Source organism: Piliocolobus tephrosceles, chromosome 1, assembly GCF_002776525.5.
Source record: "Piliocolobus tephrosceles isolate RC106 chromosome 1, ASM277652v3, whole genome shotgun sequence".
Taxonomy (NCBI): domain Eukaryota; kingdom Metazoa; phylum Chordata; class Mammalia; order Primates; family Cercopithecidae; genus Piliocolobus; species Piliocolobus tephrosceles.
In genome coordinates this window covers 43,054,172-43,071,200 of record NC_045434.1, presented here as the reverse complement: position 1 = coordinate 43,071,200, position 17,029 = coordinate 43,054,172, and the positions used below count along the sequence as shown (strand labels likewise).

The 17,029-nt window shown below is 36.8% G+C and overlaps 1 protein-coding gene across 3 annotated transcripts in view; it reads right to left on the bottom strand.

Moving 5' to 3' along the window:
• Positions 1 to 11,669: 11,669 nt before the first annotated feature.
• ODR4 (odr-4 GPCR localization factor homolog) overlaps positions 11,670 to 17,029 on the bottom strand; it is a 43,475-nt gene continuing 38,115 nt past the window's right edge. For all 3 annotated transcript variants that reach the window (XR_002729858.2, XM_023203430.2, XM_023203431.2), the window contains 2 exons: positions 13,832 to 13,942; positions 11,670 to 12,673 (listed from right to left, as the gene is read on the bottom strand). Coding sequence is in view for 2 of the 3 variants with exons in the window: in XM_023203430.2 (XP_023059198.1) it covers positions 12,606 to 12,673; positions 13,832 to 13,942 (179 nt within the window). In the remaining variant the exon portion in view is untranslated. The remainder of the gene's footprint in view (positions 12,674 to 13,831; positions 13,943 to 17,029) is intronic.

Here is a 17,029-nt window from a genome sequence, read left to right as displayed (position 1 = left end):
AATACTTCTTACAAATCTTTATTTTCATCATCCTTCACGCTAGGAAGATGACTTTGACAATTTTATAGAAATCTAAGGCATCAGATGAGATTATCTTCAACTTATCACCAGCACACCTACAAGTTCGTATATATTTACACCTATTTTCTTTCCCCTCTGAGCTATTATGCTAGAAGGGGTGTTCCTTCTCTAAAGGCCAAGAGCCACCTGTACTTTAGAGTCTATCCTCTCCCACATTCCAGAAATCTTACATTTATGTTTTCTTAGTCGTGTACAGTCATCTATCTTGTTTCTACACACTTAACTGTTCCCTTTCATCAGTATGCTTCCCCTTAATCTGTATATGTACAGTAATCCTTAGGCTTAGAAAATGACTTTCCTGAACCTTTTTCTGAATGGTTTAAAAAAAAAAAAAAAAAAAAAGGAGAGAGGGCATGATAGAAATGAAAGAACTTTGCAAACAGTAAAGCACTATTTATTGAGAGTTAGTGTAACGTTAGAATTTGTTCCCGCTTAAAGATCAAAGGAATTAACTGACTTCGCAAGGTTTTATTATTTTTCTTTTGGCAGATCAAGGAATATAACTCAATTCTCCATAATTATTAACTATTTATAATTAAAAACTAGAAAATATTTTTAATAGTGCTAACTTGAAAGCACGGAAAAAATCTATTAAAATTATGTTGGTTATTTTTGTTTAGACATAGAAATTGCAGTCTAACATCTTAGCTTATTGACATTCAGAATTTTAATCACAGGGTTAGGCGTCTGGTGTTTCTACAACTAAATTGGATTTGCCTAAAATAGAATCTAAGACCTGATTAAACTACCTTCATCCCTATCATTAAGTTCCTCTTCACCATTCTGTAAACAAAAAATCTCCTCAACAAAGTGAACAAGTTGAATAAAGGATAGTTTTCTAAAATATCAAGCCTTTTTAATTAAGGATTTTTTTACAGTGCTCTTTTGGGATCAGAAGTTCCATAGTACAGTACAAAATCTAGCTTCATTTAATGGTGTTAAGTAAATAAAATATCTATAAAATATTTTTACAAAGATGAAAAAAGAAGGAATAATCTGTTTCTGATTAAGATAAAGATAATAGTTATTTACCCAAATATCTACTCTACGCGTCCTTGTGAATAATAATCAAAGTCTATTTCTATTATATTAATAAAATTTGAATCTATTTAACAAATCTTTGCCCTTACAATACAAACTGTTATAAAAATCCAATGAAGTAATGAATCTGAAACACTTTCAAAATGGCAAAAACAAACAACTGTAACTTCTAACTCTACTTTCATCCTTTGTTCTTAATAAATCAATACCTATTAACATATTAATGTATGTTTTAATATGCTATAAATTTTATGAGACCTCATTGACCACCTTTGATTAATATTCATTAATAGACTTGATAGTTCCAACATAATTATTTATTAGGTTAAAGTCAGAAATCAAGAACAATTTACCAGATATTTATTGTGCATTGGCTAATTTATATTTAGACAAATCTTTTAGGTAAGAATCAGCAAACATAACGACATTATATTATAATAGGGCTTGATTATTCCTAACTATGTTGGTGATGTAGTCATGAACCTATTGACTATTGAGGATTGTAGGGGTAGGTAAAAGAAAAGACATTTTATTTGTCCCCAGAATTGTCACCGTGAAAAAGAGGAAGACAGAGGCACTATAAAAGACAGACTGTGATAAGAGTCATATGTGGATTATTTTTTGTGTAATAACTATTTCCTTAGGGAACTCTTTTGTCCCTTCTTTCTCCTAAACAGGCATGTCTTATTTTATTGTAGTTGGCTTTATTGCACTTCACATATACTGCAATTTTTAGGAATAGAAAGTTTTTGACAACCCTGCCTCAAGCAAGTCTATCGTAATTTTTCCAACAGCATGTGCTCATTTTCTGTCTATGTATCACAAATTGGTAACTCTTGTAATATTTCATACTTCTTCATTTACATGATATCTTTTTTTTTTTCTTAAGACAGAGTCTCAATGTGTCACCCAGGCTGGAATGCAGTGGCACAATCATGGCTTACTGCAGTCTCAGCCTCGCAGGCTCAGGTGGTCCCCCCACCTCAGCCTCCCAAGTAGCTGGGACTACAGGCATACGTCAACCACACCCAGTTAATTTTTGTTTGTTTGGTGGTGGTGTTTTTGTAGAGACGAGGTTTCATCATGTTGCCTAGGCTGGTCTTGAACTCCCAGGCTCAAGTGATTTACTCACCAAAGTGCTCGGATTATAGGAATGAGCCACCATGCCCAGCCTCATTATAACTGTTACAGTGATCTGTGATCTGTGACTTTGATGTTACTATTATAATTGTTCTGGGGCTCCATGAACCATGTCCATATAAGAGGGCAAACTTAATTGATAAAATTGTGTGTGTTCTGATCACTCAACCACTCAGTCGTTTCCCTGTCTTTCTCCCTATCCCTATTCTCTGAAACACAATATTATTATTACTAGGCCGGTTGATAACCCTACAATGGTCTCTAAGTGTCCAAGTGAAAGAAAGAGTTACATGTCTCTCACTTTAAACCAAAAGCTAGAAATGATTAAGCTAAATGAGGAAGGCATGTCGAAAGACAAGACAGGCTGAAAGCTAAGCCTCTTGCAACAAAGAGCCAAGTTGTGAGTGCAAAGGAAAAGTTCTTGAAAGAAATTAAAAGTGCTACTCTGGTGAACATATGAATAAGTGAAATAGCCTTATTGCTTATATGGAGAAAGTTTGAGTGGTTTAGATAGATTAAACCAGTCACAACCTTCCCTTAAGACAAAGCCTAGTCCAGAGCAAGGCCCTAACTCTCTTCGATTCCATGAAGACTAAGAGACATGAGGACGCAGAAGAAGTGTGAAGCTAGAAGAAGTTGGTTCATGGGGTTTAAGGAGAGAAGCTATCTCAATAACATGAAAGTGCAAGGTGAAACAGCAAGTACTGATGTAGAAGCTGCAGCAAGTTATCCAGAAGATCTAAATAAGATAACCAATGAAGGGGGCTAAACAATAGATTTTCAACATAGATGCAAGTCTTCTATTGGAAGAAGATCCCATCTACTTTCATAGCTAGAGAGGAGAAGTCAATGCCTGACTTCAAAGCTTCAATGGACAGATGGACTCTTGTTTTAGGGGCCAATGCACCTGGTGACTTTAAGTTGAAGCCAAAGCTCCTTTGCCATTCCGAAAATCCTAGGGCCCTTAAGGATTATGCAAAATCAACTCTGTCCATGCTCTATCAATGAAAAGTAAAGCTTGGATGACAGCACGTCTGCTTTCCTCATGTTTTACTGAATATTTTAAGCCCACTGTTGAGACTTAATGCTCAGAAAACGATTCCTTTCAAAATATTATTGCAAGAACTCTTATGGAGATATGCAAAGAGATTAATGTTTGTTTCATACCTACGAATATAACATCCATTCTTCAGCCCATGGTTCAAGAAGTAATTCTGACTTTCAAGTTTTATTATTTAAGAAATACATTTTGGCCGGGCGCGGTGGCTCAAGCCTGTAATCCCAGCACTTTGGGAGGCCGAGATGGGTGGATCACGAGGTCAGGAGATCGAGACCATCCTGGCTAACACGCTGAAACCCCGTCTCTACTAAAAATACAAAAAACTAGCCGGGCGTGGTGGCGGGCGCCTGTGGTCCCAGCTACTCCGGAGGCTGAGGCAGGAGAATGGCGTAAACCCGGGAGGCGGAGCTTGCAGTGAGCTGAGATCAGGCCACTGCACTCCAGCACGGGTGACAGAGCAAGACCCCGTATAAAAAAAAAAAAAAAAAAAAAAAAAGAAATACATTTTGTAAGGTGATAGCTGCCAATGATAATGATTCCTCTGATGGATCTGGACAAACTAAATTGAAAATACTTTGGAAAAACTTAATCATTCTACATGCCATTAAGAATATTTGTGACTCATGGAAGCAGGTCAAAATATCAACATTAACAGGAGTTTCGAACAATTCTATTCCAATCCTCATGAATGACTGAGGGGCTCAAGACTTCAGTGGAAGAATTAATTACAGATGTGGTAGAATTAGAAAAAGAACTAGAATTAGAAGTGGAAGCTAAAGATGTGACTGAATTGGTGCAATATCATGATAAAACTTGAATGAATGAGTTGTTGTTTCTTAAGGATGAGCAAAGAAAGTGGCTTCTGGAGATAGAATCTACTCCCGGCAAAGATGCTATGAACACTGTTGAAATGACAACAAAGGATTCAGAATAACACACAAACTTAGTTGATAAAGAAGCCATAGGGTTTGAGGGGACTGACTCCAATTCTGAAAGTTTTACTGTGGGTAAAATGCTATCAAATAGCATCACCTGCTACAGAAAAATCTTTAATGAAAAGAAGAGTCAATTGATGTGGCAAATGTCATTGTCTTTTTTAAGAAATTGCCACGGCCACCCCAACCTTCAGCAACCACCACCCTAATCAGTCAACAGCCATCAATATCAAGGCAAAACCTTCCACCATCAAAAAGATTATGACTTGCTGAAAGGTCAGAGGATTGCCACTTTTTTTTTTTTTTAGCAGCAACGTATTTTTAAATTAAGGTATATACATTGTTATTTAGACATAATGCTATTGTGCACTTACTAGATTACAGTATAAAAGTAATTTTATATGCACTGAGAAAACAAAACAAATTGTGACTTGATTATGATATTAGCTTAGTATTGGTGGTCTGGGACCCTGCCCACAATATCTCTGAGGTATGATTGTATTTTCAATCTTCTTTTTGACATATACTAAAAATGTGTAGTTACAAATCTCCAGTAATGACTGCCATCAATTCTTTCTCCTCTACAAGCATGTGTCACTTCCCCAATGAGATAAGGGCTACTTTTTCCCCTTCTGTGGAAACTGGCCTGGACCTGTGTTTGCTTTGACCAGTAGAACGCAAAGAGTGACATTCTGGATCTTCTGAGATGACCAGGCCTTAAGAGGACTAACAGTTTCCACTTCTTTCATCTCTGAACACTGAATCTTGGAACACTCCCTTTTGGAATCTAATCACCATGCTTTGAGAAGCCAAGCTCTTTGGAAAAGTCACATGAAGGAAAATCAGATAAACTGTCAACCATGTGGATGAACTGTCTTGGATATCATGGCCTTTAGATAATTGAATACCCCACCCAGCATCATGTGAAGCAGGGCCACCCAACTGGGTCAGTTAAGCTCCATCTATACAAAGAGTCATGAGTTAACAAAATGATTGGTTTAAGCCACTAAGTTTTGAGCTTGTTTGTTGTGGAGCAAAAGATAACTGAAATAGAAACTGGTAGCTAGAAATAGGGTGCCACTGGGTCAAATCCAAAACTTACATAGCCTCAACTTTGGAATTGAACAGGAAATGCAGACAGTGTGGCTAGAAGATCAAAGAGAAAACAGGAGGGCAACACTTTCATTTGCAGTAATGTGAAAGGTAGAACTAATAAGCTCATGGCAATTGCTAAAGGGAAAGCATAACCTAATAAATTTGTGAATCTATCCAAGTAGACTTCCAGGCAAACACTGAAAATGCCACCTGACTACTTCTAGCTGCCTATCATCAAATAGGAGAAGAGAAAAATAAACTAAATAAGAAACTGTTCAGTTTTGCAGCAAAACTTATAGAATATATAAAGCGTGTAGAACATCTTTTCCAGCCAGCAAGAGGTTCTCAAGGAAGAAATCACCTTATGGCAAAGATCAAATCAAGAATTGTTAGTAAACCATAGAATTAGGATAATTTAGGATCAATGGTGCATCTGTAATAACCTTTAAGGTTTCAGAAATATTTAAGCCAGTGCTTCATAGACCTCTTAGCTAGACAAAAACACTTCTAAGAATCTTATGAGCACTTTTTGTAGATCACGCTGCTCAATAATGAGTATCTAAGACTGTTAAAGGTGCTGTTCCTCAACATCTCTCGGTTCAAATGAGAGAGAGGCCTGTCTTGAAGAAATGAGTATGGATTTTGTCTAATGGAGCAGATTATAATTCAATTCAAAGGGAACACAAGATGTTTTAAAATGAATTACATCAGCTTATACTAAAAGACAGAGACAGTTCAAATTGAAGAGTCTTCTGGGCCTTCAGCCTCCCCAGATCAGGAAGTGGTTTGAGAAGGCTACTCAGCTTCAAACACAAAGCCATTTCTCATGGAAAAGAGTGACTCAGAGCAAAGTCGAGATCTTACAGTAAAGAACCAAGAGCTGAGAACCACTCTCAGGTAGAATTAGGCCCTAACTGACATACATTCTCTGCTCCCAGAATCATATGGAATTAGACGTGCCCAACTGGAGTTCAGAATTGCTATGAACCATTCACTGCTATGTACCTCTCATTTTTCCTGTTTTTTAAACAAGAGTGTATATTCCCTGACTCACCATTGGAGGCTGGGTGAATATGAGAAAGAAAACTTGTCTGGGTGAATATGGGAAAGAAAGCACATCTTCAGATTGAGGGAAACTGTAGTAAAGGCACCTCATGTGTAACTGAAACTGATTTAGATGATGAGATTCTTGGTCTTGAGCTTGAACCTGATGTCATACTGAGATGAGACTTTAAGGTTTCCTGGGAGGTGGTGAAATAATTTTCCATCAGGAACATAAATTACTATGACCAGGGGGTACATTATAACTACCAAATATTTCTGCCGTTTCTTTCTTGCTCGTGTATGCATGTTCCTTTCCCATCAAAAAAAGATTTGTTTGCTTTTTTTTTCCTTCCTTAATCTAGGCTGGCCCTGTGGGTTACTTTGAACAATACAATGTGGAAAATAATGTTCTGGGACTTCCAAGCTAAGGCCCCAAGAGGACTTAGCTTCTACTTTCCTGTTCTTGAAATGCTTATACTTGGGGTGCTGCTTCTTGGATCCCAGCCATAAATGATAGCAAGCCCAGCCACCACGACTGGAAGAACTCCAAGTCCCATGGAGAAGCCACATAAACTGAGGTGTGGCAGCTGAATTCCCAGCTGATAGCCACCATTAACTGCCAATCATGTGCATGAGTATTTCGGATGTTTCAAGCCCAGTCCAGCCCCTAGATAACTGCAGCTAAAGTCACCATGACGTGGAGCGAAACCACCCAGCTGATTCCTATGAACTCACAGAATTATGAGGCAAGTGAAATGGTTATATTAAGCTAATTAAGTTTGAGGGTAGTTTGTTAGTAACAGACAAGCCCCCAAAATTCATATTAGTGCCATTAAGTAAATGAAATGAAGATCAAGAAACCCATTACTCAAGAACCAAAGTATCACTAATATTGTTTTATGTATTCATGTGTTACACCTTGCCACTATCCTGAATTTTATGACTCTTGTCAAAGTTTATCACAAATATACATATTTCTACATAATACAGTTTAGGTTTCTTTTACAGCTTTATAAAAACTGTAGCATACTGTATGTAGACTTCTGAGACTTGCTTTATCATTTTTACGATTACTCTAGGTTGTTGCATGTAGGTCATTCTCCCTGCTAAACAAAATTACAAAACCCCTAATTTATTTTTTGTTGTCAGTGGTCATTTGAGTGGTTAAAAACAGAGCTGCCACGAGCATTCTTACACGTGTACTCTTGAGGTACACAGGTCCAAGAGTTTCTCTAAGGCATTTATGTAGAAGTAGACTGGTTAGGGTATGTGAATGCTTAACGCTAAGAGAGAGTGCCAAATTGCTTTCTGAGGAGTCTATCAGTTCAAAATCCTACCTGCAGCACGAAAAACTAAGGCCCATCATCTTTATTAGTATTGTCATATTCTTTAATTTTTCAGTCTATTGAATTCATTACGGTTTTAAATTAGCCAATTACTTAAGAGGTAAAACATGTTTTCATGTGTTCAGCCACATCCTCTGAAAATACCTGGTTTGTCTTTTGCTTATTTTTCTATAGGACAATGATAAATAGAAGTGGTGGTCGGGTGCAGTGGCTCACGCCTGTAATCCCAGTACTCTAGGGGGCCGAGGCAGGCAGATTACCTCAGGTCAAGAGTTCAAGACCAGCCTGGACAACTTGGTGAAACCCTGTCTCTACTAAAAATATAAAAATTAGCCAGGTGTGGGAGCGGACACCTGTAACCCCAGCTACTCAGGAGGCTGAGGCAAGAGAATCGCTTGAACCCGGGAGGTGGAGATTGCAGTGAGCCGAGATCACGCAACTGCACTCCAGCCTGGGCGACAGAGCGAGACTCCATCTAAAAAGAAAAAAAAAAAAGCACAAGAAGTGGTGACGATAGCCACCCTTATGTTCCTGATTTTCAAAGTATACAACTTGGTCATGATGCAGTTTTAGTATGTCAACGTTTATTAATAGTGCTTTTGACTTTACAAGTATAAGTGCTATTAGACTGTAATTTTTTCTCCTACTGAATGTCTGATTTTAGTATCAGTAAGTTGTATCAACCTCACACAATATGCTGGCAAGTATTCCCTCATTAGCTATTTTTGTCTGAAAGAGCTTGTATAAAATGTTGGAATTTTACCCCCCTTGAAAGAGGGGTAAAACTTACCTGTAAACCTGTGCCAGGTCTTGTCAAAAAGTTAATTATTGTTTACTATTCAACCTATGAATAAGTATATTCAGCTTTTCTATTTATTCTTGAGCCAATTTAAGTAAATTGCAATTTTCTGGAGTTTGGTCTATTTTGTCTAAGTTTTCAAATACATTGGCATTAAGATGTTCCTGGTAGTCACTTTTTCATCCCTGCTTTATCAATGGATTCAGACCGCTTTTTCAATCTTTATGTTGTTTGTATCCCATTTCATCTTGTTCAATTATGCCAGTTTTACTGTTTTGTCATGAAAACAACTTTGACATGTAATTCTTTATTTTCTAATTCATTGATTTATTCCCTTGCCTGTATCTTCTTGCTTCTACATTGCTTTTGCTATTTTCTAAGTTACACATCTAGTCTTTTCCCTTAAGCATGTAAAGCCACTTCCCTCAAAGTGCTGTTTTAGCTGTAATACCCAATTAAAAAATATATATATATATTACTTGTAACTAGGTTTCCAGTATTTCCTTTTTCCCTTTGTGATGATTTAAACATGTAAACGTAAGACTTAAAAAAATTTAACCTTTATTACTGACCTCCACTTGCTTCTGATTATCCATTTAATACCAATTATTTGATGTTTTGTAACTTGCTTATGCCTAAAATACATGGTCAATTTTTGCTAATATACAATGCTTAAGAAAAATATTCTTTCTTTAATACATTATTCTAAATGTTTATTGACTCAATATTAAGAATGCTTTCACTAATTCATTACCATTAATTAGTTGTTGAAATCTCCCATTGTTGTTCAATTTGTTGCTTCAGCCCTATTGTTGCTTCAGTTCATACATTTTGAGGCCATTTCATATGGTAAAGGCACACTGAAAATTGTTATATATGCCTGGTAAATTGATCCTTTAACTACTTTTAATAGACTTCTCAATCTTTAATATCATAAATCTAATTATTTTGATTTAATATCACTAAAGCTACACGAGTTTTTAGTATTTACCTACTTCATTTTTTAAAAATATTTACTTTCAACCTCTTCATGTCTAATATTTTAGTTGTTTTAAAAAGCCTAGTTGGGTTTTTAAAAATATCTGACCAATGCTATCATTTAATCGGGTAATTGTCTATTCATATTTAATTAATATTAGACTTGTTATTATTATCTTACTTTCTAACTTCACTCCCCCACCTCCATAATTTCTTCCTTTATTTGTACTAGGTTATTGCATACCTATTCTGTATTTTAAAGTTCTTTTCCTTTGGAATGATTCATCCCTTATCTTTTTTTTTTTTTTTTTCTTTGAGATGGGGTCTCACTCTGTCACCCAGGCTGGAGTGCAGTGGCACGATCTCGGCTCACTGCAACTGTCACCTCCCCGGTTCAAGTGATTCTCGCACCTCACCCTCCAGAGTAGCTGGGATTACAGGCACTTGCCATCAAGCCCGGCTAATTTTTGTGTATTTTGGTAGAACGGGGTTTCACCATGTTGGCCAGGCTGGTCTCAAACTCCTGACCCCGAGTGATCTGCCTGCCTCAGTCTCCCAAAATGCTGATTATAGGTGTGAGCCACAGTGCCTGGCCAATCCCCTATCTATTCTTGTGGCAGTTACCCCTGAACTCTGATTACACATATTTATTATAACATAGTCAATTTTATGGTTAAACAGTATCTTAGCCAGTTTTCTGAATAAAAGAACCTCAGAACACTCTAATTCCAATCACCCTTCTGCCAGCCAACCGCTATTATCCAGTTTTTCAATTATATCCTTATTTAAAAATTCCACATTATTAATGCTGCATAACGTTTATTTAGTTTTACATTTGTTTACAATTTCTTATAAACACTTTTCATTATAATTGTTTTATCCAAACAGTTTAAATTTACTTATGCTAGTTTTTCAATTTCAGATCATCCTTTTAGAATCATTTTCCTTCTTGAAGATCATCCTTTTGTAGTCTCTTTACTGAAGTTCTGCTGAGGATAACATCTGTTTTTCATCTCAGCCTGTGTTTGTTTCAGTTTCACTTGTTGCAAATTCTAAGCTAACAGTTTTTCTCAGAATTCTACCTTCTTTTGGGTACATCATTGCTGTTAGGAAGCCTACTAAGTATTTGACTGTCTTGCCTTCACTGATGATGATCTTTTTCTCCCCATGGTTGCTTTTAAAATTTTCTATTGGTATCTTATCATTTACAATACCTTGAGTCTAGGCCTGGATTTTATTTAAATATATGTTTGGTATATATTGTGCTTTCTGAAGCTATGAATTCATGTTTTTCCAACAAATTTGGAAAATTGTGTTATCTTTTCAAGTACGCCTCTCCTTCATTCTCTAAATTCTCTCCTTCTAGTACTCCTAGTCTTTATAATTCTCCCCTCGAACTCTCTTAACTTTCTAATGTTTTCTAGCTCCTTCTTTCTCCTCGCTGCTCACTGGGTAATTTTAGATCCAGCTTATAGTTCACTTGTCTCTTCAGCTGAGTCTAATAAAATATTCACCATGTCTGAGGGCTTTTTTCTTATTTCAATAAATATTTCTCATTTCTAGGAATTCTATTTGTTTCTTTTTCAGATCTGTGGTTCCAACTTCATTTCTTATGTTGGTGATGAAACCTTGAAGAACTGAGTTCAATGTTTATTTTTTCTATAGCTTCCTTGTCATGTTAGTTTGTTTCAACTAGTGCCTGTGATCTCTAGTCATAAAATACTACTACTTGATAATAATCTATAGGAATCTTGGAACTAAATTAGGAATGCTTCCCTCTTCCTTCTGCCCGGAGCTACAGCACTACAAACTGAGGGCCACTGAAACTTCTTTAACTGTCCTCTCTAGGGCAGCATCTCACATTCAGATGTCTTCTTGTTTCTGATTTGAGGCAAACTGAATATGGCAGTGTTGCTATTGGTATCTGCCATCCAGACAAGCATAGTCCACTTGTATGGTCAATCCAGTATTCATGACTCCTAACTTAAAATGCATCCATTTCTTGTGGCAGAGGAAAGGTAGAAGTATGGTTCTTGAAAGTTCTCCTACTTCCTGTGAACCCATTCAAAAGCAGATTTTATTCAGGATCTAGTTGTTTTATAGTATCTAGCCTAACATACTTGCTGGAAGCAAAAGTCTTATTTTGTATATTAAGTATACTAAAACAGTTATATAGTAACCTGAGAAAGCACATATTTTATGTCATTTCTTACTAATGGGACCTCTCTGGAAAGGTTCCCTACCCCTTGATCAGAATAAAACACACAGTATATAGGAAATGAGTGCACGTTAGAAAACTCCTAGAAGATGAGCTTATTGTAAGGTTGTTGTTTCACTTGGTAGAAATTTCTCCTGGTGCTCTATTATTAAGACGTTGCATCAACATTGACTGTTCAAATTACTATTTGTTTTTTACTTTTTAAATTTACTTATTTATTTTAGAGACAAGGTCTCATTTTGTCACCCAGGCTGGAGTATAGTGTGATCATAGCTTGCTGCGGTCTCAAACTCCTGGGCTCAAGTGATCTTCCCGCTTCAGTCTCCAAGTAGTTGCAAGTAGTTGGGACTAGAGCTGCATGCCACCATGTCCAGCTAATTTTTTTTTTTTTTTTTCCAGTAGAGACAGAATCTCATTATGTCATCCGGGCTGGTCTCCAAATCCCTCCTAGCCCCAGGTGATCCTCCTGCCTCAGCCTCCCAAAGCGTTGAGATTATAGGTGTGAGCCACCATGCCTCTGTTCAACTTTTTAATGTCCTGATTAGTATGTGATTCAGATTAGTAAGACTAAAATCTATGATCATATCCCATCATTTTGAACCTTTTAAAAAATAGATAATAATGATTTGTTACATGCAGCTTCCATCTAGATGCATAACTTTATTTCTGGAAATGTGGGCCACCTACAATGTAAAGCAGGCTAAACAAGGCAGCTTGTGATTTCATTTTAATGAGAAACACACCAAATAGGCATCATGGCAGCAGATCTGGCTGCTACTGCTTTAAATACAGATGGATTAACATATTTATTATTCATAATTATCTGTCAATGTTCTCTGGATGATCAAGAAACTCTTTGTGCCTCACCCTAATCACTGAAGTAATGAAAGGAGATACCAGCAGCAAGGACTGCAACTGTAAATGCTGCAATCACACCTAAAAGTAAAACAAACACAGAACAAATGAAAATGGAATGAGCAAAAGAAAGGCCAAACTAATCCTAGGCTCTGAAATGTGGGTAACTGATGGGCCTAAAAAACGACAATACACAAACACAGAAACACACAATCTTACATACACATACATATGTATATACTAAAAGGCAGCAACATCTTAGAGAAAAATATAGTCGTAAGTTGAAAAACTAGACTTCGAATGTTGGATAAAGTATCTTTCTTGCACAAATGTGCACTGAGACGTATCTAAGAGAAAAAATAACAAACACTTTAAAGGGCTTATATAAATATTTTTATTGGCATACCAGCTGTCTTATGCTACTTAGGTTAAAAAAAAAAAATGGCAGTTCCAGTAGGCAGCAGTTCTCAACCATTACAATGTAAAGCCACTTGTGTAACTTGTGTAGCTACTGAAAACTGCAGAAGTTCATGTTCAACCATTATAAAATCTAAGAATTAGTATGTCTAAGTTGTAACTTTTATTTTTTCCTGATTATAGTAAGCTAAAGAAAGAAACTGGCCATAGTAGTCCAGACAGACAGACACACACACGTACAAAAAAATTAATTAAATTTATCTAATGAATGACAAGAACTACAATTAAATCTTCTGGCTCCTAACTCTCAGTCAGAAGTCTTAATACTTAGTATTTCTCAAATTGTTACCCCATTAAACAATAGTCTGCATGTTCCTTGTTTAAAAAAGTCTGAACATGTTAAAATAATTCTGCATTTCTTAGAGCCTTTAAAATATAAAAATACATTACAAAATTCCTGACTTGAATTTGACATTTTTTGTCATAGAACACACATCAAAATCTCCTGTGATAGTAATTCTAGGAATACCAGTTTGTAAAACATTAGCCCTACTATACTAACTGATTCCCAAAACTCTGCATTTTTTCTTTTAAGAATATTTTAAAAATTAATAGGATGTGTCATCTTTGAGGGCACTCATGACAATGTATGGATTATAAATCTTTCTATCTCTAGGGCCTGGCACTTTCCATAATACCCAATAAATACTGCTAAGTCTAGCAATCTTAAGAAAGCGGAATGAAATACAAAAATTTTAAAGTAACAAGAAAACTCAAATCTAAATATGTTTTCAGTGCTATCAAAGAAGTAAAATTACATACCTATGTTCTGCTGAATTTTCAGTAACATTGTAGTTTTAATTGGCTGTTTTGGTTGTTCATCATCTGTGTTGTCCAATGAAGCTTGACTATTCATAGAGGAACTCATACAAGCTGAAAGAGTATAATAATAATACATTTCACATAAAATAAGGATTAACAAATGAAACTGAGTTTTAAAGAACATTATAAAAACTATACAATCCACACCATTTTCATTCTACTTTTTTTTATATAACATAATGAATTTGCTCATTATCAATTGTAGGTGAATTAAATTTAATAGAATATATGTCAAATTGACAGTTTTCAAAACAATGTAGCTTTATCATTGAACTAAATCAGAGGGCCACACAGCCAGTTCTGAATGACTTTCAAAAATTGTAATTTGTTGGTCAGGCGTGGTGGCTGATGCATGTAATCCCAGCACTTTGGGAGGCTGAGGCAGACAGAGTGCCTGAGCTCAGCAGTTCAAGACCAGCCTGGGCAACATGGTGAAACCCTGTCTCTACTAAAATACAAAACATTAGCCGGGCGTGGTGGCATGCATCTGAAGTCCCAGCTACTTGGGAGGCTGAGGCAGGAGAACTGCTTGAACCTGGGTGATGGAGGTTGCAGTGAGCCAAGGTCATGCCACTGCACTCCAGCCTGGGTGAAAGAGTGAGACTCTGTCTCTAATAATAATAATAATAATAATAATAATAATAATAATAATAATAATTTGGTTACTATATAGTAGTAGAGACAAATTTATACCAAAATTCATAGCAGAGTAAACTTCACTCCTGAGATTAAGTTACCTTTTTTTTTTTTTTTTTTGAGACAGAGTCTACTCTGTCACCCAGGCTGGAGTGCAGTGGCATGAGCTCAGCTCACTGCAACCTCCGCCTCCCAGGTTCAAGTGATTCTCTTGCCTCAACCTCCTGAGTAGCAAGGATTACAGCCGCCTGCCACCACACCCAGCTAATCTTTGCATTTTAATATATTTTATTTATTTATTTGAGACAGAGGTCTTGCTCTGTCGTCTAAGCTGTAGTGCAATGGCGTGATCTCGGCTCACTGCAACCTCCACCTCCCAGGTTCAAGCAATTCTCCCGCCTCAGCCTCCCAAGTAGCTGGGACTACAGGGGTGTGCCACTTCACCCCACTAACTTTTGTATTTTTAGTAAGACAGGCTTTTGCCATGTTGGTCTGGCTGGTCCCCAACTCCTGAACTCAGGTAATGCGCCCACTTTGGCCTCCCAAAATGCTGGGATTACAGCCATGAGCCACCACGCCTGGCCTACTTTTTGCATTTTTAGTAGACACGGGATTTCGCCATGTTGGCCAGGCTGGTCTCCAACTCCTGACCACAAGGGATCTGCCGCCTTGGCCTCTCAAAGTGCTGGGATCACACGGTGGGTGGGAGCCACCGTGCCCAGCCTAATTTTTATCATTATTGGTGGTTTTACCAATTAATAATTTCAAATAATTAGATATTAGTAATAAAACCAGTGACTAGCACATTGCAGTACATGGGCCTCTGGCTCATGACCTATTTTTGTAAAAGCTCTTAAACTAAAAATCTATTTTTTATATTTTTAAAACACTGTTAAAAAAAAAAGAATATGTGAAAAAGATCCTATGTGGCTCACAAAGCCTAAAATATTTATTTGCACAAAAAAAATTTGCTGACTCTTGATCCAACTTGAAATTTAAACTATGATAAAAATTTTGACCTTAAAACAACTCTGAATGGTAAGCAAGGCAAGGACATCATCACATTTTACAAATGGAAAACATAACCTGGAAGGTTAAAGTGCGTATTAGACCCTCACAGGCATCTGACTGATGATTTGGACACAAGTTCTCTTTCTCCTTCATTATGCTGACAGCAATTTATGTAGGTTGGCCTATCTGAATTTATTTAATGCTCAATGAAAGTGTGTGAACTGATAACATCCTCAGAGACCACACAGGCTAACAGTTTTCAATTTTTTTCCCCTAGGACTGAAGAATCCTACAAAAACAAAGAAAATCTGACCGAAATTCCCAGTGTGTAAAAAAGATGAAAGTATGCTAGCCAGGCTGAAGCTGGGAGGGAGGACTCCTGGAGTCAGACCAGCTCCTTACTTCTATCCTAGAGGTGACAGAAGAATGCTACTCTATAGAACTCTAGAGAACTAGGTTATGAAAGCAACTACTTTAGATTGATCTATTTACCCTCACCACTCCCCAAAAAAGAGAGAGAGAACTCAAGAGAGATAGTAAATACTATTGTTTAAAGTAAAATAGCTTATTGTTGAATTTACAATGTTCTTACAGACATCTTTGCACCCTATATACTAGCACAAGTTCAAAAGAATGACATACAAACTTACTGAAATAGGTACCTATGATACCAAAATGGATGAAAAAGAAAAAAAATTACCTACTTGTCATTAATTTCTCATAAAGTTTGATTTTCATAAATAATTCCTAATAACTATCTTATTAGAATCAAGGATGCCACCATTCTTTTTTTTCTTCTTCAAGCATACAACTAAATTACTTTAAAAACAAAACCTTCCCCCGCCCTTTTTTTCTTCTCACATGAAACCAGTCACAAAGAACAACAAATTCTTATGAACTGTCTCTAGGAATATCTAGTTTTCTGTATTTCCAGTTTCTAGGTTTCTCAAGGGCTATAATACCTCAGTTCCAGACTATATTAGCCTAGTAATTTAAAATTTCTTCCAACTTCAGTCCATAGGTCTAAAAGTTGAATGGCTAATACAATTTTACGTTAAATAAAAACAAAAACAACATTTGGCTCTATGAGCAAATATCTCTGTTAAAAAGGTATTTTTTGACTGGGCACGGTGGCTCACGCTTGTAATCCCAGCACTTCAGGAGGCCAAGGTGGGCGGGTCACGAGGTCAGGAGATTGAGACCATCCTGGCTAACATGGTGAAACCCCGTCTCTTAATAAAAATACAAAAAAAATTAGCCGGGCGTGGTGGCAGGTACCTGTAGTCCCAGCTACTCTGGAGGCTGATGCAGGAGAATGGCGTGAACCCGGGAGGCGGAGCTTGCAGTGAGCCAAGATAGTGCCAGTGCACTCCAGCCTGGGCTCCGTCTCCAAAAAAAAAAAAGGTTTATTTTTTTTCCCCCATATTTGGGCCAATAAAATCCTTATATCAGATAATAAACAAAAATAATGGATGGTGTGAATTATACCTA